The sequence below is a fragment of the Cucurbita pepo genome, chromosome 14 (genome assembly GCF_057944985.1).
Source record: "Cucurbita pepo subsp. pepo isolate OVF chromosome 14, ASM5794498v1, whole genome shotgun sequence".
NCBI lineage: Eukaryota > Viridiplantae > Streptophyta > Magnoliopsida > Cucurbitales > Cucurbitaceae > Cucurbita > Cucurbita pepo.
The window spans coordinates 6,344,665-6,368,743 of NC_141811.1; the positions used below are offsets into that span (position 1 = coordinate 6,344,665).

The following is a 24,079-nucleotide window of genomic DNA, read 5'->3' on the forward strand; positions in this document are numbered from 1 at the left end:
TCTTTTTAATCCCAAACAAGTTAGGATTAGATCTAAATTTGCCCTTGAATTTGAGGGAAGGTCTACTTTCGTCTTGGACCAATTTTTATTTTAGTTTTGACCTATTTTGTGAGATCCAATATTACCTATAACATTAGTCTCGCTCTCTATTTAAAAAGTTAGGGAGCTAGGCCTCAATCTATAAAAAAAATCTACTTTAGAGTCGGGAGCATGTCTATGATATCACTTATTAGCTATGCACAGCTAAATCTTTGTTATAAATAACATGATATTGTTCATTTTAAGCGTATGCTCTCATAACGAAAATGTTGTAAATTGTTAAGAAGAATCGTGACCATTTTTGGTACATTCTCCTCTCCTATGCATGAACCTATTGGAATTCATTTGGTTCATCTCCCATATCGATACATGAATCATCTTGACTCACGTATAACATTAATATTGCTACGCCTATATAAATATTTGTCTAGCATTATTTTGAAATGTGGAGTCATTCCATTTTGTGTTTTATGAGAAATACACTTGTAAACACTTTGGTTACAGGGATTAACTACCACCCACAGATGTAGAGAAATTTCTTCCCTCCAAATCACGTAAATATTTGTGCCTCTTTATTTAATTTATATTTATAGGTATAGAAGTACGATTAATTTTGCTTCCATTTCCGCTACAACAATTAGTATCATAACACTATAAGTGCGGCATTAGCGTATAACAGAATAGCATACTTTATTGGTCGAAATGGACCTATAAAATTGATTTGCACGTGAAACCTTTGATTAAGCTTTACAAAAAGAGGAGGTGATAAAATGGACCTGTAGCACGTGATATCTACCCTCATATATAAATAATAATAATAATAATATATATTATTAAATTTACACTAAATTAAGTTATAAAAAATATATATATATATATATATTTAATTCCATAATTTATTATTATTATTATTATTTAAGCTACCTATACTTGGAGTATAACATAAAATATTAATTACATACAATTTACTGGGAAAATAAACAAAAGGATGAAAGAATAAGAATAAGAAACATTATCCTGCAACATAAATCTTCATTTTCTAGCAATGTTTTTCTGATACCGACACGAAGACATCGACCACGGAGTTCCGTTGAAACATAGAACGGTAGAGAAAGACGACAACCTATAGGCTTCTATAAACTGGATTGAAAGCTACAAAACGTGTAATGTAAGGCAAAACTATATCGAAACAGAACGTGATCGAAAAAACGACATTTACGACGAATCTCATCGGTACGAACTCATGCCGATGCCAGTGTCTTTGTTGTGTGATTGGAAGCTCTCCCGGGCCCTCGAGTAGCAAACGTAGTAAGACTGCGAAACAATGGAAGTTAAGAAAATGAAAGCTGCTCCTGCAGCAAACACTCCTCTTCTCAGCATTTGACAAGAGGGAGGAGTATCAGTAAGCAATGTTCTGTACTTGGTGTGGTATGCATTCCTAGCAGAACCCGCGAGTACGCAAATCTCGGCGATTAAAAAGAACACCCTGAAACAGATTATTTCATATCAGTAGACAATATCATACTATTGTACAAAAATTCGATGTCGTAACATGTTAGTTTGCTCGACTCGACTTACCAGCAAGTTATGAAGAGAATGATGGCCCAAGCCCTCGAACCGCCCGGACTCAGAGGCTTACCGCAGCAAAAGCAGCGGCTAGCCACCATTATGAGGATCTGGCTAGCCATCAGGAAGAGAAATGCTCCAACTCCTAAGCCAGTTGAAATGTCTGAGTCATATACACAATAGTTTCTTTTGGCATCAGAGTCTTCAACTATCTTTGCCTGTGAAATCATTTCAAATCAAATGGGATTAAAATAATTATGAACTCTTTAGAACATTCAAACAGTTCCCCACTGAGTTATGAGTTTGGCTGTTCTTGTTGGGAGCAGGTAAAGAAAGTGAGGGGAAAGTAATGGCTTGTGGGTCAAAAACAAACAATGTGGGACCTCAGAATATCAGATCTGCCTTTGAAGAAGAATTCATCTTTAGATTTGTCTTTGAGATCCCTAGATATGTGAGAACGAAACATTGTTTATAAGGGTGTGAAAACCTCTCCCTAGTAGACGTGTTTTAAAACTTTGAAGGGAAGCCCAGACAAGAGGCGATGTGCCAACAAGGAGGCTAAGACTCAAACAGGGGTGGACATGAGGCGGTGTACTAGCAAGAACGCTAGGCTCGGAAGGGGGTGGATTGGTGGTCCTACATTGATTAGAGAAGGGAACGAGTGCCAACGAGGGTGTTGGGCTCTAAACGGGGTGGATTGTGAGATCTCTAAACGAAGTATTCTTTCAACGCATTTTAAAACGTTGAGGGGAAGCCAAAAGAGAAAGTCCAAAAAGGACAATATCTGTTACGAGTGGGGTTAAGCTCTTACAAAATCTCTCCTTAAAGCAATCACAACCTAGTGATTAAGCATCCTTAAACGAAAGAGTAGTCTTTCAAGATTTGCAAATCTCACGTCGAAGAAGGTTCATAGAATCTCCTTCTCCGCCCCGAATAATATCGGTGCCACGGTTAAGCATCCTTACATGAAAAGAGTATTTTTTCGAGATTTCTTATGGAATATCACAATCCCAATAACAGAACACTGTTAGAATCGCACAACAACACACACTCGATCTAGAAGAACACAAACAACTCAAAGAAGTGCATAGAAATTATGTGTTATCATTCACAAGAAGTTTCTGTATGAACAGGACAATTGGTGTTCAAAAAAACAAATAAAAGCAGATCTGGGCACTTTTCCAGCTGAAACAAAGCACTTTTCTTTGTTTGGTCACTGAGAAAACTAGCAGGAACGTTCTAAATCCCTTAAACCTAAAAACCCAATGTTCATATTCCGTCTCTGTATTCAGAACCCATATTAAGAACCAAACGAACTAAGCAAACCCAGAAGAGAACGGCCATAGATCACCAAGATTTGAAAGTAAAGCCACAAACTTTCACTGAATATTGCAACAATAAAGCGAAGTAAAGAGAGAGGGGAAAAGAGTAAGAGCTTTACAGTGCTTCTCCTTTGCTCAGCTGCAATGGCTAACCCAAAAGCGATGACATCAAACACAAAGACCAAGAGAAGGAGTAGCTTTGACGCCATTGTTGAGCAGATTAAGAGCTTCGCAGATCTGTTTCTTTCTTGAAAGCCTTTTTCTAATTTCTATTCTGCCCTCTCTTTAAGAACAGAGGACTAAGTCTAGTAGCAGCAGCAGCAGGTTGTCTTTAAAATTCTTTGCAAAAAGCAACAGATAATTGAAAACAATGACCAAATACCAAAAAAGTCCAGATGGCATTTCTGTAATACAATGTGTGTCGACTGGGATGGAGGGCAAATCTGTAATTTCAGTATTGAACTCTTTCTTTTTTGTGCCACTCCAGAAAATGTGTGAGATATTTTTTTTTAATAAAAATAATGTAATTAAAAAAAGTTAAATTAATTAAAAATATATATCATTTAACTTTAAATATTATCCAAAAGAATATATGATCCTTAAAGTAATCTTTATAATACCCTTAAAACCTTCCAATAAAAATATTATTAAAACTTTTTGATATTTTTATTAATTTAACTTAAAACAAATAAAAAAATAAATTAGGGTAGATAGATTGGGTATAAGAATACCACAGCATTTTAAAAAATTTACTCGATTTTTTTTTTTTTTTTAACGAAATGACTTAGGTTCAACATTTAGCCTCGAACCATGCAATGGGTCGTCAACAAATTAAGTATAGTTTTTTTTTTTTTTTTTGTTTTTTTGTGCGTAACCATTGTTCTAATAGTCTTGACGATTACCATATCTCCAAGTTCCAACATAGTACAACATGAACTCATCATATGAGTAAACGATAGTAAAATCCTTCACAAATTTCAGCAACATTGTCGGTATAATCAAACGGTAAGAATTAATCTCGATACATGTTAAATAATAGGGATATATGAATAGTTGAGGTATATGTTGATGTATTGGTGAAAAGTTACATATATTGGTATTTAATATTGATGTCACTTGATGTATTTTCGGACTAGTATACATGGATAGGATTTGTCATTTTGTGGAAAGTCGAGCAAAGTAAAGTTATTAACAAGAAAAATATAAGTTCTTGTTTCTCGAGAACAATTTTGTTATCGTCTCTTCAATTTATTGTAAAAGTCTATTGCGTTTTGCAACGAGTGGTATCATAGCCGAAGAAGCTCACCATCCTATAGATTGTGCTACTGTGGAAAAATGGATTTTTAAAGAATAGTGCTGAGTCTAATTCGAAACTTTGTTGAAAGTGCAAATGAGAAAAATTGCAGCGGACATGAGGTGGCTAAGCAAGATGGCTTGCTTACGAGGTTGATTTGGATACAAATGACAAAATCGAACTTTTATTAAGGATAAATTGGTGACACTAGTCTAAACTAATCAAGTAAAATGGTCTTACTATCAGTATGATTATATTTGATGTTGTGTGTTGACACGTTTCATATATTTGATACGTGTGAATTGTTTATGAAACGATATGACGATGATATGATATGTGAATGGTATGATAACTCTTATGGTTTGATGTGTTTAATGATATGTTTGAGATAAGATATGAGAAGTATGCGATAAACGTAATGTAACGATATGACTAAGATATGTTCATAAAACGACATGGTTAGGTTATGTATAGTAAACGATATGATTATGATGAATTGATAAAACGACATGGTTAGGATACGTTCATGCAACGGTATAACTAGGATACGTTCATGAAATGATATGAGTAAAATACGTTCATGAAATGATATGGTTAAGATACATTTAGGAAACGATATGACTAAGATATGTCATGAAATGATATGACTCTGAGATGTATAAGAACGATAAGACTATGACAAATTTAGGAAACGTTATGACAAGGATATGCATATAGAGCAATATGGTATGATATGATATGTGAATGACGGATATATATATATTTATTTATTTATTTATTGTGATATGATATATGAATGACATGATATATGTTATGATATGATGTATTATGATACGATATGTTACAAAGTGATATGTGTAAGGCATACACGAGTTATATTATATGATTGTTGTGATATATGATATGTTATGATATGTATAGGATGAGAATTATTATCCTGGAAGCATGGAAATGATATGATATGACATATGTATGCAATATGAATGGTATGAAATGGTTGACATTGTATTCTCGTTCGAATAAATATTTATATACGATTATAAGTGAATTACGCGTATATATTGATGAAAGTGATCGCTTACTTTCAAAATAATAATTCCAAATTCTTTCATAAAAATATTTTCATTCGATCCGTACTCTACAAGTTATCATAAACAAATCACATTTTAAATATTTGTTGAAATACGTATCAAATTTCTAAATCTACTACCAAACATTTAAACAACGAACATAATTCATATTTAATTGAATCTCTTATTTTTAAATATTCCACCAAACGTAATTATATATTCCTTCTATTTTTCTCTCGTCCAAACCTAGAAAATTTGGACATATTTCCTGGTCAAAAATATAAATTCTTTTACAATTCTCATTGTCTACTAACCAGAGTTCGAACTATAAGAATCATATTAAATAATTGACTTTGATTAATTAAATAATCTGATGTTCATATAACCTATGACTTGACCACCTAATTATAGAACTTGACGTAAATTTGTTAGTCACGTTCAACTTACTATTCAATTAATTTCTCGTTCAAGAAGAAGAATAAAATAAGGAGTATTATTATTTTTGTAAAAAAAAAAAAAAAAAAACTCTCAATACCTAACTTTATTAGTGGAGTCAAATACTTTAAATAATTACTCAATTTTTTTTAAAAAAAAAATATATATAATCTAAGGAGACTAATACAAACCCAGGAATTAAAATATAATGGTATAAAAATAAAGGAAAGAAGAACGTACTTTCAGGATTAAACACAAAAAGGGAAAAAAATAAAGGGGACTTCCTTGAAAAAGGACCATTTAAGAAAGGGAGGAAATATAAAATAACAAAAAGTTAGGGGTTGATATGAAATTTAAAAAGAACAGAGGGACTGCATTGAGAATATAAAAAGTATCCAAAATATTTTAAAACTAAAACTATAGATGGTACGTGTCCTGGTTGGCTTTCCCGTCCCGATTCATGCTTCTTGTTTTATTTTTTATTCTAGTGAAATTTTCTATTTATTTTTATGGAGATTAAGTCGATAATTTTATGTGAGAATTTGCGGATTGAATTCTTTATAGAGTTTTATTTTTTTAATTATTTTTTTTAAAATAATTATTTTAATGTTTTCGTTTTTTAATATAATTTTTGTTAAAAAATTGTAAAAAAATCTTAATAAATATATATATATATATATATGATCAAACTTTTATAATACATAGTAACCTATAACAAATAAAAAAATTTACATCCTAATTTTAAGTTATTAGAGTTATAAAACTAACTTATTTTTAATTTAGTAAAAAAGAGAAATATTATATATATTAAAGTGGGATGAAAAATATATTTTCGTCCCTGACTCCATTTATCTAACAGTAAAAAAAAAACGTTCTTCACTCTTTCCTTCCTTCTTTGCCTAAATGAATAATTTTCACCTATTCGATCTAGATGAATAAAATGAGTGTCTCTTATTAAAATGAAAAATAACTCCATTAAGACAGTTTGAGTAGACATAAATAAATCGAGAAATTTTTATGAGTGGAAAACTAAGAAATAACAGAAAAGAAAATAAAAAATAAAAAATTCGAGTCAATTCGCAGGTTGACATTTTTTTGTTACATCAAATTCGACCCACTAAAAAATAGAGTTACAACCTAATTCTATTTTATCATACTTTTAAGATTATTACGAAAATTAAGAATATTTGACGTTTGTAGCCGATATTAATCTCGTAAATATTTAATATTTAAACTTTAGAGATTTTAGTTATAAGCATATTATGTATGTGTATATATAAGATTTTTTTAATATTTTTTTTTTTATAAAAAAAAATAATAATATGACGATCCAACTAGGAAAGGGAACTAAAATTTTTACCAACCCACCCAACTCGTAAATACTTCAAAATTACTCGAGTCACCAATTCAGATGTAAAAAAATTTTAGTAACTCAATCCAACTCGTATACAGCCGCGCAAAAAGAATGAAAAAAAATTGGGCGTTGAGGAAGGGGGAGAGATTGAATTACGTAGACAAAGGTACAGCCCCATTTTAAAATTTTATACTTTATAAAGCCAACAGTACTTCCATTTTACTCCGTCAAACCTTAATTTTACTTTCCTGGCGCTTTCAAAAAAAAAAAAAAAAAAATTCGTGTCAATTCAAATCTAAAATATTTCCCGTTTGAATTTCAAATGAAACGTCTTAATTCTCCAACCATTTTCCTTGTTTCATTTACATTCAAATTACATATAAAAACCCCAACATTTCCTGTTTCCATCCTCAACCCCAACCTCCCTCTCACCATGATGAACCGCATGTCCGCCGTCGCCAACATTACGCCAAGCCAGTTTCTAGCTCATCTTGGCAACAACCACATGCCTATCGTCAAGCCCTGCGACGTCTTCATAAACCACAGAGGCGTCGACACCAAAAAGACAGTGGCGGCGTTGCTGTACGACAGGCTCGTCCGAATGAACCTCCGCCCCTTTCTAGACTACAAGAATTTGAAGCCTGGGGAGAAGCTGTTCGATGAAATTCATGGCGCCATTAGGCACTGCAAAGTTGGCGTGGCTGTGTTCTCGCCTCGCTATTGTGAGTCTTACTTTTGCCTACATGAGTTGGCCATGATCATCGACTCCAACAAGAAGCTCATTCCCATCTTCTGTGATATCAAACCATCTGAGCTTCGTATTCAGGGTGACAATGATTATGAAAGAGATGAGCTTAGGCGGTTCAATTGGGCTCTCCAACAAGCTAAGCAGTTTGAGGGCCTCAAATTTAATTCCTTTAAAGAGTAAGATTAGTATTTTTCATATATATTATAGTATTTAATTTCATTTAATTTCATTTATTTCTCTATGTTTTTTTTTTTAGGACATTACCCGAAGTTGTGACGAAGATATCAAATGTTGTGATCAGAAATTTGGTAGAGATGGGGTGAAAGGAAGATGAAGTAGGCCAACATCTAACACTTATTATTCTTTTGTATAACATCCCGACAAACGAAATGTATCATGATGTATAATAATAATAATAATAATAAATTTAAATTTTTGGTGTGATCAAATCTAACCTTAAACTTGAAATAGATATGGTCTGTTTTGACTCATTACATGTTGTTGGATGATGAAAGAATGTTGTTGAATGATGAAAGTCCCACGTCCGCTAATTTAGGAAATGATCATGGATTTATAAACAGAAGAATACTCTCTCCATTGCCTTTTGTGGAAGCCCAAAGTAAAGTCATGATAGCTTATGTTTCAATATCATAACATTGTGGAGAGTCGTGTTCGTCTAACATGGTATCAGAGTCATGCCTTAAACTTAGTCGTGCCCAATAAGATTGTCTTATTGGGTAATTCCTCAAATATCGTAAACTTAGTCGTGCCCAAGTTGTGCCCAATAATATTGTCTTATTGGGTAATTCCTTAAATGTCGAACAAAGGACTTCAAAATTGAATTTGTTAAACTATCTCAAGATATTTACAAAATTGAATATATGGATAATAAAATAAAATAAAAATATTTTATTCAAATACATTTGAGGAAACGAAGGGGCAAAATGGTAGTTTCACATTTTATTTAAATTGAAAAAGAGGAAATTCTGGAATTTCTAATGAAAGTCGGTTAATTGGAGGGAGATTAAGGAAAATTATTTCTTAATTTAATTTAATTTTTTTTTTTTAATTTTGAAGTTTCCACCCAAAATTTGTGAAAGTACGGTGAAATTAGGGCTTTTGATGTTTGTGATCGTCAATTATGAAAGTTTTTAATTCTAAACTATATCAAAATTCAACCCTAAAACTTTTATATTTGTAATTAAAAACTTTTCCATATGTTACCAAAGATTCGAGTTGAAATTCGGTTAAAATAAACGTAGAATAATGAAAAGAAAATAAAAATAGAAGTGGAGGATGTCCACGGGGCCGGGTGGATACATGACAATCTTCCTCATCCCCATCCTCGCCATCATTTGGCCCGACTGGAACCGTCGCTTCTAATATTTAGTTCACAAAAGTTGAATCAATTATACTATTAGGTCTCATGTATGTCATATATCAATATCTCGTAGGTACTTGAGGAACAACCTAATTTGCCGCAACTCATGGGCTCATCTTAAGGCAAGGAACGCTCTCGTCTTATATTGAATCACTCAGTATTAGGGGTTAGCCGAAAAAATCTTAATAAGCCCTACATAACACCCTTATCGGATAGGGAGCAACCTCCGTGCCTACCAACTATCATATTTTTGTATGGTCCCTTGCTCTCATCCGCTCAAGTCTAAAAGATCTATGTCCGATCCATGTCCCAACTCTGGAGGGCTGTATAAAGTTGGAGACTTTCCTGCAGTCCATTGTTGCGTTGGTGGCCATGCTTATTGTATATCATCTTATTGCTTAAATCATGATTGGTTTGACTCAATAGGGTTAATTTAATTCGTACATGATTTAGTTTTTGCACGATTTATTAGTGGTTCAAAAGCGTTGTGCTTGAAGTACTATTTGGTTCGATTATAGTGTTATTTATTTCGTTACTTTTTGCTTCGATAATTCATTTTAGTGTGCTTTAATTGAGAGTCAAAACTAACCATAGTCAACTTACATAAATCTTACCACTCCAAAATTCTATTTAATATGTGGCCAAAAGTGTCCAAAAATCTCTGTTGGAAGGAAGTGGATATATATATATATATATATATATATATATATATATATATATATATATATATATATATATATATTTTGTGTAAAATGTCATAAATGTTTTTTTATTTAATTTAGTCATTAACTACTATACCATATTAAAAAAAAAAAAAATGGTCATTTAATTTATAACCATTTCAATTAATATCTTATTTATTTTAGTTTGTTTTTTTATTATTAATATTCTAACTGAATCATCCATTTGTCAGGAGGGTGAGGATATCAGAATTTGATTGAGTTTATGTGTTACATTATATTTGTTGAGTGACATTTTGGTGAGACTTTGCAGAGAGTGAGGTATTGACTTGTAAACACTTTGATTATTAGTGATTAGTTACTACGAGTGGATGTAGGAGTTTCTTCTCTCCAAACCACATAAATCTCTGTCTCTATGATTAAATTCCATTCATTGGTGTTATGAGTACAATCAATCTTATTTCTTCTATTGGTACAAAAATTAGTATCATAATCCCGTAGTTGTAGTATTTAAATATATATATATGTATTAAGCGAGGAATATTAAGAATATTACAATGGATCATAGAGTATAATTTTGTATGAAAGTTTTAAATATAATTTTAGTGTGGTTATTTATTGAAATTAAAAAGTTGAAGCAAGAAGTTGATGGGCTTAATTTGAGGAAAGAAAAGCTGGAAATCAGTTAGTTTTAGAAACACAGATCCACACGATTAAATCAAGAATTTCATTCCTTCCATCATTCTTCTCCCCATATAAATACACCAAATAAAGCAGCTAATTGCTTCTTCGATTACATGCACCACTCAACACCAAAATGGCAGAGCCAGACATTGAATCCCACACAAACCCCACCATTACAAACACCACTGATTCTTCCGAAGCCGCTGCCTTTTTCCGCGAGGAGAACCGCCCACTCACTTTAAAGGTAAAAATCTTTCATCAATATCATAATCTTTATTCACTTTTTTTTAATGGGTTTTCTTTTTCTTGCAGTTCCAAGAGGTCGTTTATAAGATCAAATCCAAGAAGTCAAATTCGGAAGAGAAAGCGATCTTGAAAGGTATAAGCGGAGTGGTTCGACCAGGGGAGATGTTAGCCATGATGGGTCCATCGGGGTCCGGAAAAACCACGCTTCTCACAGCCATTGGAGGCCGCTTGGGTGGCCGTCTCGAAGGAACCATTTCTTATAACAATAAACCCTTCTCCAATAAAATTAAACGCAACATTGGCTTTGTAACCCAAGATGACATTCTTCTTCCCCATTTGACCGTCACTGAAACCCTTGTTTTCACTGCGCTTTTAAGGCTTCCAAATGCCTTGACCAAGCACCAGAAATTGGCTCACGCAGAGGCTGTCCTGTCCCAGCTTGGTCTCATTAAGTGCAAGAACAGCGTCGTGGGTGACCGAAGGCTAAGAGGGGTTTCTGGGGGAGAGAGGAAAAGGGTCAGCATTGGCCAAGAAATGCTCATAAACCCTAGTCTTCTGTTTCTTGACGAACCCACTTCGGGTCTTGACTCCACCACGGCTCAGAGGATCGTTTCCACTCTCTGGGAGCTCGCTCATAATGGTGGGAAGACTGTGGTTATGACCATTCATCAGCCTTCCAGCCGCCTTTTCTATATGTTTCATAAGATCTTGTTGTTGTCCGAAGGCAACACGATGTATTTTGGGAAAGGATCCGAAGCCATGGATTATTTCTCCACTCTTGGCTACTCTGTTTCTGTGCCTATGAACCCTTCTGATTTCTTGTTGGATCTTGCTAATGGTATGCCATTTTTCTTTCATTTGCTTAAAGAAATGTGGTTTTGGAGTGTTCTTGACAGAGTTAGCTGCAGGTTTGTCAATGAATGATCCGGAAGAGGAGGCCACCATGATTAAGGAGAAGCTTGTTTCATGTTACAAGAACAGTGATATGGCTGAAAACTTGGAGTTAGAGGTAAAAGAAAGTGATGAACATTTGGATGAAGATGCCACAATAAACAAGAGATTTGAGCGATGGTCTACCACTTGGTGGCAACAATTCTGTGTTCTCTTGAACAGAGGAATTAAGGAAAGAAAGCATGAATCCTTTTCTGGGCTCAAGATTGCCCAAGTTTTAGCTGTGGCTTTCATCAGTGGGCTGTTATGGTGGCAATCTGATGATGCCCATTTACAAGAAAAGGTTTCAAATCCCTCTTTATTCGTTTCTTTAAGCACACACACAAAAAACACCAACAAAACATTTAGTTAGTTCTTGTATTGAATGAGATCATGTTAAGACAACCTTGTACTTGTAGATTGGATTGTTCTACTTCTCCTCAAGCTTCTGGGGTTTCTTCCCTCTTTTGCAAGCTATCAGCACCTTTCCAAGAGAAAGAATGATACTCGAAAAGGAGAGATCTTCAGGAATGTACCGCCTCTCGTCTTACTTCATTTCAAGAACCATAAGCGACCTCCCAATGGAGCTCATCCTTCCCACCGTCTTCATCGTCATAGTCTACGGGATGGCGGGGTTGAAACGAACCGCGACGAATTTCTTTTTGACTCTATTTTGTCAGCTCCTGAGTGTTTTAGTGTCCCAAGGATTTGGTCTGGCGGTTGGCGCGCTTGTTTTGGACCAAACTTCAGCTACCACACTTGGATCAGTTATCATGCTTTGTTTCCTTCTAACATCGGGCTATTTTGTTCAGCATGTGCCGAGGTTTATTGCTTGGACTAAGTACATTTCTATTGGTACTTATACTTATAAGCTCTTGCTCATGTCTCAATACAAAGCTACTGATACTTATCTATGTCCCGGCCATGGAGTGGGGGTGTGTGAAGTTGGAGAGTTCCCTGCAATTAAGCAAATGGGTCTTCATGGGAAAACCACTGCTATTTTGGCTTTGATGGCTATGCTCGTTGGATATCGTCTTGTTGCTTATATTGCTTTGATGAGGATTGGTGTAATTAAGAAGGAATAGCTTTTATGTGTAACGGATGAATTTGTTTTGAAATCTTTGATAATGTTAGGGTTAATCTTTGATGTTCATAGGGATAGTGATAGTTCAGTGTATATCAGGACACTTTGGTTACATATTCTACCTTCAATCTATTTTTCTTTTCGTTTTGATATTCGTTTGATTTATGTCATGTTAGTGAATACTTGAACCATGTTGGAAATTGTTGTTTGTGAAGATATGAAAATCTAACTTTTGACTCGAACGAAGGTTATGAAGCTATGTTATTGTTGAATACAATATGATATGATAGTAGGGAACATGAAGCCCAATCTTTAAAAAATTTATGCAACAAGATGATATCCAACCAGCCTAGTAACCAAAGCCAAAACAGTAGTGACTTTTCTATGATGATCCACTTGCTTAATTGCAGGGGACTCTTCTAACTTTATGTAGCTCCCTTCATTGCCTGAACATAGATAAATATCCGTAGCTTCGTATTGAGATATTACAAAAGCCGGTAAGTATAAGTATCAATAGGAATGTACTTAGTCCAAGCAATAAACATTGACACCCACCGAACAAAATAGCTTGATGTTGGAAGGAAACAAAGCATGATGATTGGTCCAAGTGTAGTGGCTGAAGTTTGGTTCAAAACAAGGGTGCCAACTGCTTGACCAAACACTTGGGACACTCAGGAGCTGAGGAAATAGAGTCGATAAGAAACTCGCCACAATTCGTTTCAACCCTACCATCCTGTAGATTATGATGATGAATACGGTGGGAAGGACGAGCTCCATTGGGAGGTCGCTTATGGTTCTTGAGATGAAGTAGGATGAGAGGCGGTACATTTCTGAGGATCTTTCCTTTTCAAGTATCATTCTTTTTCTTGGGAAGGTGGTGGTAGCTCGCTTCAGAAGGAAGGAACCCCAAAAGTTCGGTGAAAAGTAGAAGAGTCGATTCTGCAAATGCAAGGCTGTTAATTAACATATCGGAAATGATCATCAGATACAGTAAGTTTTTAGTCGTTGTTGGTGTATAAATTTTGTGGTTTAAAATTCTTGAATTCTAAAGGGTGTTGGCACCATGTTGTGGACCATGAAGTTGGTGCTCAAAACAGGGAATGAAGAGAGACTAATGACAGACCAGCTTCCCCAGAAATGATTGAAGAACAGATATCAATGGCAACATATTGGTATTACTTCTTTTTCATTCTTGTAATAATGGCCCATTCCCTCCAGCTCTAGACTATTTTATGAAGGCAAGAGCTCCCCGTTTGTAAACTATAATTTTGATATCAATAAAATAACCCCTCTTGGCTTACACTCCACTTATCTTTTTCAAAAGATTTGCCCAAAAATAGTTTAATACATGTTTCAGATTCTTCAAATTCTGCCCATAGTTTTGCTAGTAGATATTGTTGTCTTTTAATTTTTTCATTCGGACTTTCTCTCAAAATTTTTAAAACACCTCGACTAGGGAGAGATTTTCGCACCCTGACGTGGAATCCTCGCTGGCACTCGTTCCTCTCTCCAATTGACGTGGGATCTCACAATTCACTCCATTCGGGGCTCAGTGTCTTCGATGGCACATTGCCCGGTGTCCACCCTCCTTCGGGGCTCAGTATCCTCGCTAGCACATTGACCAGTATCTGGCTCTGATACCATTTGTAACAACCTTAGATTTCTACTAACCTAAAGTTACTGTCATATACATAATGTAACTTCTTATGCAGAAATAATCATTTAAATCGCCTTCATAAAACGTCATGGACTTATATGTTCAAGAAAAGTTCTTTAAAACAATACAAAAGAAATATTAAATAAACCAAAGTAAATATTAAATATAATCACGCCTTATAATAATCTAAAGTCTAAGAAATTTAAATACACCTACCCTATGCATGTTTCATGGTCTTTACTTGCGTCGTCAACCGTGCAAGGGCGCCTTGCCTTTACTTAAAATATAAAAGTAGCGCGTGGTTTGAGTTTGTGTAGAGATGTCTTAGCTTTACCTAAAGTATACAAGTAGTGGGTGGCTTGAGTATGTTAAGAAATACTTAGTAAATGACCACCCAACATTGGAGTTAGAAAATAGAAAGACATGTAACATGAATGGGACCTATCATTTTAAAGTCTTATTCCCTTAGGTAACTATCCTAACTGGGTTATTGGATGTGTATTTACTATTCTACACACGGCTCATATGTGCGAATATGAACCCACGTGGTTAAATATAATAATCATTGTCCTAACTAGATCATATTGGATGTGTATTTACTATTCTACACACGGCACATATGTTCGAATATGTACCCGTCTGGTTAAAAATAAAGATCATTTTCTTTTTCATAAAGGGGTAATATGGACCCACCTGGTGCTGTCGTCAGCTCGTGCCGTAAGGTGTTGGGTTAAGTCCCGCAACGAGCGCAAGCCTCGTGTTTAGTTGCCAACCATTGAGGTTGGAACCCTGAGCAGACTACTAGATGGGACTTGAGGCCCAGCATCCCCGTTGGCACTCGTTCCCCTCTCTACTTAATGTGAGATCTCACAATATTTAGAGTCTAGAGTTATAGCCACTACACCATATATTAAATGAAAGAAAATAGAAAGGGGTGGTGGCGTAGTTGGCTAGCACGTAGGTCTCATAGCTCGAATAGTTATCTTGAGGTTGAGAGTTTGAGTCTCTCTCACCCCATTTTCCATGCATTCTTGTATGTTACATGCATCGGGGTATTACCCCCTTTACAATGAGTACATAAGTGTACCTTATGAAAAGAAAAAAGATCATTATGTTTAACATGATGCTACAACGGTCGCTACTCCTTCAGGTTGTCCGACAACAGTATCAGAGAATGCTAACCCAACCAGAAAAGGGCCCAGGAGGTGTGCGAATCGACTGTTGGGTCCATATTCACACATATGAGTTGTGTGTAGAATAGTAAATACACATCCAATGACTAGGTTAGGATAGTCACCTAAGCGAATATGACTTTAAGATGATAGGTTTCATTCATGTTGTATGTCTTTGCATTTCCGTGCATGGTTGACATTACAAGTAAAGATCATGACACATGCATAGAGTAGATGTATTTAAATTTCTTAGACTTTAGCTTGGTACAGAGCGTGATTATATTTAATATTTACTTTTGTTTATTTAATATTTCTTTTGTATTGTTTTAAAAACCTTTTCTCAAACAGGTAAGTTCATAGCATTGTTTATGAATATGATTTAAATGATTATTCTCGCATAAAGATATCTATTGAGATATAATATTTGATTTACAGTATATTGTATTTTATTCTCAATATTTAATTATTTTATATTTTCCTCATTTGTACGTATTAGTTGCTAGCTTGTATCCTATTTAAAGGATATCAATATCAATGAGAATACACATCTTCCCAATTCTATTTCTATTTCTTGGACTAAGTACATTTCTATTGGTACTTATACTTATAAGCTTTGGCTGATATCTCAATACAAAGCTACTAATACTTATCTATGTTCCGGCCATGGAGTGGGGGTGTGTGAAGTTGGAGAGTTCCCTGCAATTAAGCAAATGGGTCTTCATGGGAAAACCACTGCTATTTTGGCTTTGATGGCTATGCTCGTTGGATATCGTCTTGTTACTTATATTGCTTTGATGAGGATTGGTGTAATTAAGAAGGAATAGCTTTGATGTGTAACGGATGAATTTGTTTTGAAATCTTTGATATTGTTAGGGTTAATCTTTGATGTTTATAGGGATAGTGATAGTTCAGTGACACTTAGTTTGTTCATTGTTCCCTTTGGCTATCTATTTATATATTGATGGTAGAATATGTAACCAAAGCTCTTTATTTTTCTTTTCGTTTTGATATTCGTTTGATGCATGTCATGTTAGTGAATACTTGAACCATGTTGGAAATTGTTGTTTGTGAAGATATGAAAGTCTAACTTTTGACTCTAACGAACGTTATAAAGCTATGTTGTTGTTGAATATAATATGATATGATCGTAGGGAATATGAAGCCCAATCTTTAAAAAAATTTATGCAACAAGATGATATCTAATAAGCCTAGCAACCAAAGCCAAAACAGTAGTGACTTTTCCATGATGACCCACTTGCCTAATTGCAAGGGTCTCTTCAACTTCATGTAGCTCCCTCCATTGCCTGAACATGGATAAATATCAGTAGCAACGTATTGAGATAGATATTGCAAAAGTCTATAAGTATAAGTACCAATAGAAATGTACTTAGTCTAAGCAATGAACATTGACACCTACCGAACAAAATAGCTTGATGTTAGAAGGAAATAAAGTATGATGACTGATTCAAGTGTGGTGGTTGAAGTTTGGTCCAAAACAAGGGTGCCAACAGCCAGACCAGACACTTGGGACGCTAAAACACTCAGAAGCGGAGGAAATAGAGTAAAAATGAAACTCGTCGCGGTTCGCTTCAACCCTACCATCCTGTAGATTATGATGACGAATACGGTGGGAAGGACGAGCTCCATTGGGAGGTCGCTTATGGTTCTTGAGATGAAGTAGGATGAGAGACGGTACATTTATGAGGATCTTTCCTTTTCAAGTATCATTCTTTTTCTTGGGAAGGTTGTGGTAGCTCGCTTCAGAAGGAAGGAACCCCAAAGGTTCGGTGAAAAGTAGAAGAGTCGGTTCTGCAAATGCAAGGTTGTTAATTAACATATCGGAAATGATCATCAGATACAGTAAGTTTGTAGTCGTTTGTAGTCGTTGTTGGTGTATAAATTTTATGGTTTAAAATTGATGAGTTCCAAAGGCAGTGAGGATCGTTGGCACCATGTTGTGGACCATGAAGTTAGTGCTCAAAACAGGGAATGAGGAGGGACTAAGACCAGCTTCCCCAGAAATGAAAAAGAGCTCACATATTGGTGTTAGTTCTTTTGCATTCTTGTAATAATGGCCCATTCCCTCCAGCTCTAGCCTATTTTATAAAGGCAAGAGCTCCCCGTTTGTAGACTATAATTTTGATATTAATAAAATAACGCCTCTTTGCTTACACTCCATTCATCTTTTTCAAAAGATTAAAAGATTTGCCTAAGTGAAGTAACACTCTTAGAAATAGTTTAATACATCTTTCAAATTCTTCTAATTCCACCATGTTTAATAGCTTTGTTAGCCGATATTATTCTTTTTGGGTTTTTCCTTTCCGACTTTCTCTCAAAGTTTTTAAAATATGTCTACTGGGGAGAGATATCTGTACCCTTATAAGGAATGCTTCGTTCCCCTCTCCAATCGATGTAGATCTCACAATACACTCTCCTACGAGGCTCAGTATCCTCGCTGGCACTCGTTCCTCTCTCCAATTGATTTGGGAGCTCACAATCCACCTCCTTCGAGGCCTAACGTCCTCGCTGGCACACTGCTTGGTGTCCACCCCTTTGGGGACTTAGCGTCCTTGTTGGCACATTGTCCTGGTAGTCGAGAGTTCTCTCAACAATATGAACTTGATTATGTGGAAATGTTTAGTCTAATAGCAAAAATCACTACCGTACAGGTCCTACTAGCACTCGCGGCAAGTAAAAAATTGAAAGTATGGTAGACGAATGTGAAGAATGCTTTCTTGCACAAAAAGTTGGACTAAGAGATCTACCTGAATCAACCAAACGGATTTGAGAATGCAGTTGGATTCATGAGTTGGTACATGCAAAGTTCAAATAAGCATCTTTTGAATACGACTTGACAGGTCTTGAAATATGTCAAAGATACAATCAACTATGATCTTTTGTACGAAAAAAAGTAAAAACTATAAGCTAGTTGGATATTGTGATGTTGACTATGCAGGAGGTCATGATACTCGAAGATCAATGACTAGGTATCCTGAAAAATACCAAAATTTAATTCCGAGTAGTAAAAATTAAATTCATGAAAATAAAAAAGAAGATAAGAAAGAACAAAAATAAAAGAAAATGGAAGGTTAATTTGCATTGAAACAAATCAAATATAGGCACGAACATTCCAACTGTCCGACGCACAGCTTGGTCAACCGACTAAAGGGAAGGCTTAACCCACACGACAAAACGACAAGTCGTCGTGACATCCCCACGAGCTATCCACGTGCCACTTTGACCCACCCTACTTTTTCCCTCTTCTAATTCACACGCAATCCTCGTTCCTCCTCAATCCGTCATTTTTAATTAACGTTTTTTTTTTTTCTTTCCTTCTCTCTCTACGCTAAAATCCTCCACGTTCACCTAACTCCCATGACTGCACCAATCACAGAGCACTCTACTTTTTTTTCTCTTTTTTTTTGGCTTTTGTTTAAGTTCCAAGCCTAACTTCAATACACTTGTGCCTCTCGGATCATCCCACGTGTCCCAATTTGTCGCCACTCGACCGTCGACGTGGTTCCAATAAAAGCCAAATTTTAAAAAAGAAAAAGAAAAAGAAAATTCCCCAAAAATTAGAATCTTATTTTCATCATTTTAAAAAAGGGAAAAAAAACAAATAAATAAAAGAATTCTAGAAGGTTGTTGGAGATCTCGACACGTGTCCTTCGATCTCGATGACTCACTCTGTTTGTTTCGTGACAGTTCAACGTTCATGCACCGGGTGCTTGGACCCTTTATTGATTATAGATAAACTCTGACTCCCACGTGGCTAGTTCTCATCGGTGACCATACCATGTGGACCCGCCAACTCAACAGTCCGACAAGGACGACCGTACTTATCTTCGTTACGCGCCTCACTATATAAATACTCCTTAACTCAAAAAATGAATATTAATAGTTTAATTATTTTTCGAGAAGCAAAAATAAAAAATCCAAAATTCAATTTCCGGCGCTCCACTTTCCAATGGACCCACTGACGCAGCTTAGCTTACCGCCGGGGTTTAGATTTTTTCCGACCGACGAGGAGCTTTTAGTTCAGTATCTTTGCCGGAAAGTCGCCGGCCACCATTTCAGCTTGCCGCTGATCGCTGAGATTGACTTGTACAAATTCGATCCATGGGTTTTACCGGGTAAGATTCATAAACCAAACCAAACCCAAATCCAAATCCAAACCAAAACAACTCTGTTTTTTCAATAATTGATGAATATATTGTGACTTGCAGGGAAGGCTTTGTTCGGCGAAAAGGAATGGTACTTTTTCAGCCCAAGAGACCGGAAGTACCCAAATGGATCCCGACCAAACCGGGTGGCCGGAACGGGTTACTGGAAGGCGACCGGAACGGACAAAATAATCTCGTCGGAAGGGAAGAACGTGGGGATAAAAAAGGCACTGGTTTTCTATATCGGAAAAGCTCCGAAGGGCACGAAAACGAATTGGATTATGCACGAGTATCGCCTCATAGCCTCATCCAGGAAAATTGGAAGCTCCAAGGTACAACAATACAACAAATTCGAACCCAACATTTTGATTATTCAATTTTTTTTATTAATGGGTGTTTTTTTTTTTTTTTTTTTTTTTTTTTTAGCTGGACGATTGGGTTTTGTGTCGGATTTATAAGAAGAATTCGAGTTGTCAGAAGCCGACGGGGAGTATTTCTAGTAAAGAATACAGTAACAGCTCGCCGTCGTCGGCGTCGGCGTCGTCCCACATCGACGAGGTCATCGAGTCCCTCCCGGAAATGGGCGAAAATTTCTTCACATATCCCAAAACAACATTGCCACAAAACGACTTTAACATGTTCAACTTTGAAATTCCGGCTGACTCTGTAAATTCCGGTTGGGAGAGTCTGGCCGGACTCCACTCGGTGCCGGAACTCGTTCCCGTCGACCACACGGAAACTTTCGATTACAAGCATAACAACTACAACACCAATCTCTATGTTCCTTCAATTACAACGCCATGTTTCCAAGTGGACTACCCGCCGCCGCCGCCGTTGCCGACGTTCCAGTATCCAACGCACCACCGCGACGGCAGCGGAGTGTTCGGATTCAGGCAATGAGGAGTGGCTTTTTTTTTGTTTTTTATTTGGGTGTATATAGAATTGGGATTCGGTTGGGGCTTTGATTTTGGGGAATTGGATTCTGAAAAGAGGAGACGAAAAACAGAGCAAACTCTGCCAATCAACGAAGTTCAATGTCACATCCTATTAGACTTTAGAGAGAGAGAGAGAGAGAGAGAGGACGTGACGTGGCACGAATTAATACCTTTGTAAATATTATTATTATTATTTAGGACTTCAATTCATTATTTAAACAATTATTAATTAAATGATTGTTAAATATTTTGAACTTTTTAGCATTTAATTTAAAGCTTTTGCCAAACCTGATTTTTGCTTATTGGTTTTTCAAAAAAGAAAAATGATAAGAGAGAGGATATTTATATGTTTGGAAAATAATTGTTTATTTATTTATTTATTTATTTTTGAAATATCTGTAGAAAAAACAAATATTTCACCAATAAAATACACTACTTTTTATAACAAGTATTTTCCACAAAAGTTGGTTTCAAATAATTAATATCTTTTCTTACCTTCTTTAAAGTACTTTATATTGTGGAAACAAATTTATTTAAGTAATTATCAAAAAAAAAAAAAAAAATCTCTCAACTTGTGTTATTTTATTTATCGAAAAGATTTAAAATTCTCCAACCCAATTGTAGCTGGATTGAGTCAAAATTCAATTTAATCACAATAATCTCTAGTAACTTTGCTTTGGACTTCCCTAAAAAATCTCATATCAATGAAGAGAATATTCCTTAATTATAAACTCATGATCGTTCCCTAAATTAGTCGATGTGGGACTTTCCTCTAACAAATTCAAAAGAATGGGTGAAATGAGATGTTAGTTTATATTAAGAATTAAGTGCGATAATTATCCATAGAATATAAAATATAAATCATACTTATCTACACAAAAAATAAAAATAGGCATCACGCTCTTAATATATCGCTATTATTATTATTATTATTTTAATAAAAAAAAAGCATATTATATTCTTTTTCTTTTAAAAGTGTTAGTTTATGGTGAGAATAATGAGCACTCAAGAGATAAACATGCTTTCTTTTTCTCAACTTTATTTTTTTTATTTCTTTATTTATTTTATTTATTTATTTTGTGATAATTGCTTTAATGTTGATGTAATTATCCAAGATGGTCTATTTATTTTTCATTCCCCTTTATCAATTATTGACTTCACTTTTTCAGCTTTGGAATTTTATTTTTTTAAGTCTTTCTTTATTCAATTTTATAACTAAAAATAAAACAAATTATTTTCCTTTTAAAAAAAAATAATATTCCCACTAAAATTCCTTTAGAATAACTTTTCAACTACTTAAAATAATATTTATTTAGCCTTTAAATTTGAAAAAGTTTTGATTATGCCTATCAATTTTGACCACTTTTTTATTATACAAAATTTAATTTAAAACTACTTTTAATTTTCAAATTTTAGCAAGTTGGCCCATCAAGCTTTCCTCGTATTGGGCCTGAGCCCAATCCAATTTGGGCCATCATACAGATCCATTACTAAGTATTTGGGCTATCAAACTTGCGCCGGAGGAATTTTTTTGGATTATTTTTTTTAATTACTAAAAAAACTATTTTTATCAAATTAAATATCAAATATCTACCAGTCACATCACAGCACATCTCTAATATCGATTACAAAAGTTAAATATTTTTAATCTTCGTCCTAATTTTAAAATATGGGTTGGGTTAACAACCTTATTTTTAGATAGTTTAGGTTGAGTAGTCCGAACAGGTCAAATTATCGAGTTATATGAATATCCCTATTTGTTACTTTCCGTCTCCATTTTCAACATGTAACTCGTATATTTTCTTTGTCGGAAAAAGTAAAATAATTAAGGAGAAAAATTAGGTTGAAGAGATAAAATTAAAGAAGTTAAAAAAAAAAATTAATGAAATTGCATGTTTTCACCTAAATAAAATTGCTATAAATTGTTAGGAAAAAAAAGTAGGAGGCATTATTTAAATTCCATCTACAATTTCACCCAATTATCTTATATTTCTAAAATAAAATAAAATGGGGATGAATATACCCAAAAGTAGTTGAACCACCAAAATTAATTCATTTTCTTTTATTTTAAAAACTTTATTTCTTAATTTTAAATTAATGCATCCTTATGAAACTAATTATGTATAATATAATGATGGGTAATTACTAATAATCCAACATTTAATTTCAAATATATATAATTTAATTTTTTTAAAAAAAAATAATTATGTCTAAATTTATCTCACATGGGTATAGGATAAATATAGAAATAATTTTAAATTAAATTATTATAAGAAAATAATGGTATAGAAAAAATAAATATTTTAAGTTTCCTTATTTGATAATATATTTATTAGGTGGACAGATAAATAAGTTTTTATTATAATTTTGTAATTAATATTACTTAATTTAGATATTGTATATAATTGTTTTAAGATTAAAATTATGGAATAGGGTGTCATAAATTTTTAAATTTTTTTACTATTAATAATGAAGAAAGAGAAAAATAAATGAAGGATAAAACCAAGCCATATTTAATAAAATAAAGATATGAAAACCACAGCATAAATATATGAAAACAACATTCCATCAACTTTCACCTTCAAATATTTGTTCAAAGGGAAAAATAAATAAAAAGCGTGTTTGAAAATAACTGCTTTTTAACGCAAATCAATTTTTTTAAAAAGTTTATGAATATTTTTAAAATGTGACGCTTAATAATGTTGTTTATATACTAACGATAAACATATTTTTAAACGTTAAAAAAAAATTTAAAATTTTTAGAAAAGTTAAAAGGATATTAGTAAAATTTTAAAAATTTAAAAGATGTTGAAATAAATTACTAACCATTTTTATTTAAAATAAATCGTAAAAGTGTTTTAGAATTTTTTTTTTCTAAGTTCAGAGTATTTTTTAAATAAAATAAAAAGTTTATTTTTTATTAATTTAACCATTTTTATAATTGTTGTCATATTAATATATATATATATATATATATCACATAATTATTTAAAAGTTTTAAGGATATTTTGAAACACTTAAAAATTTAAATGGTATTTTCGAAATATTTTGAAACTTCAAGACTATTTTAAAAATAAAGTATTAATGATTGTAATTCAAAATTAACCATAAGGATATATTGAATTTTTTTTTGAAAGTTCAAGAGTATTTTTGAAACAAAGCACGAAATTTAAACATATATCTTCATCAATTTAGCCGGAAAAAAGTGATTATATAAATGGTTTAGACAACATCTTTCGAGATGAACTAAATGGTAACAATGACGTTAATCTTGTATAAAGTCATAAATAATATCTTCTAATTTATACAAATCAGTGGG

General features: G+C 33.9%; 4 protein-coding genes across 4 annotated transcripts; 3 read left to right on the plus strand and 1 right to left on the minus strand.

The window, feature by feature from the left end:
* Positions 1-1,051: 1,051 nt before the first annotated feature.
* On the minus strand, positions 1,052-3,251 carry LOC111809747 (fiber (DUF1218)). The gene is made up of 3 exons (XM_023696153.2): positions 3,047-3,251; positions 1,618-1,823; positions 1,052-1,525 (listed from the first exon to the last, which is right to left on the minus strand). The coding sequence occupies exons 1-3, from the start codon at positions 3,134-3,136 to the stop codon at positions 1,267-1,269; spliced, it is 555 nt and encodes a 184-aa protein (XP_023551921.1). The 5' UTR covers positions 3,137-3,251; the 3' UTR covers positions 1,052-1,266.
* Positions 3,252-7,404: 4,153 nt separating this feature from the next.
* On the plus strand, positions 7,405-8,260 carry LOC111810423 (putative 2' cyclic ADP-D-ribose synthase BdTIR). The gene is made up of 2 exons (XM_087117719.1): positions 7,405-8,004; positions 8,085-8,260. The coding sequence occupies exons 1-2, from the start codon at positions 7,514-7,516 to the stop codon at positions 8,149-8,151; spliced, it is 558 nt and encodes a 185-aa protein (XP_086973845.1). The 5' UTR covers positions 7,405-7,513; the 3' UTR covers positions 8,152-8,260.
* Positions 8,261-10,666: 2,406 nt separating this feature from the next.
* On the plus strand, positions 10,667-12,985 carry ABCG9 (ABC-2 type transporter family protein). The gene is made up of 4 exons (XM_023696216.2): positions 10,667-10,817; positions 10,886-11,657; positions 11,728-12,053; positions 12,169-12,985. The coding sequence occupies exons 1-4, from the start codon at positions 10,707-10,709 to the stop codon at positions 12,832-12,834; spliced, it is 1,875 nt and encodes a 624-aa protein (XP_023551984.2). The 5' UTR covers positions 10,667-10,706; the 3' UTR covers positions 12,835-12,985.
* A 6,566-nt stretch (positions 12,986-19,551) lies between these two features.
* NAC3 (NAC domain containing protein 3) lies at positions 19,552-21,014 on the plus strand. The gene is made up of 3 exons (XM_023696281.2): positions 19,552-19,795; positions 19,889-20,157; positions 20,252-21,014. Exons 1-3 carry the CDS (start codon positions 19,630-19,632, stop codon positions 20,723-20,725), a joined length of 909 nt encoding a protein of 302 aa, XP_023552049.2. The 5' UTR covers positions 19,552-19,629; the 3' UTR covers positions 20,726-21,014.
* The last annotated feature ends 3,065 nt before the right edge of the window (positions 21,015-24,079 follow it).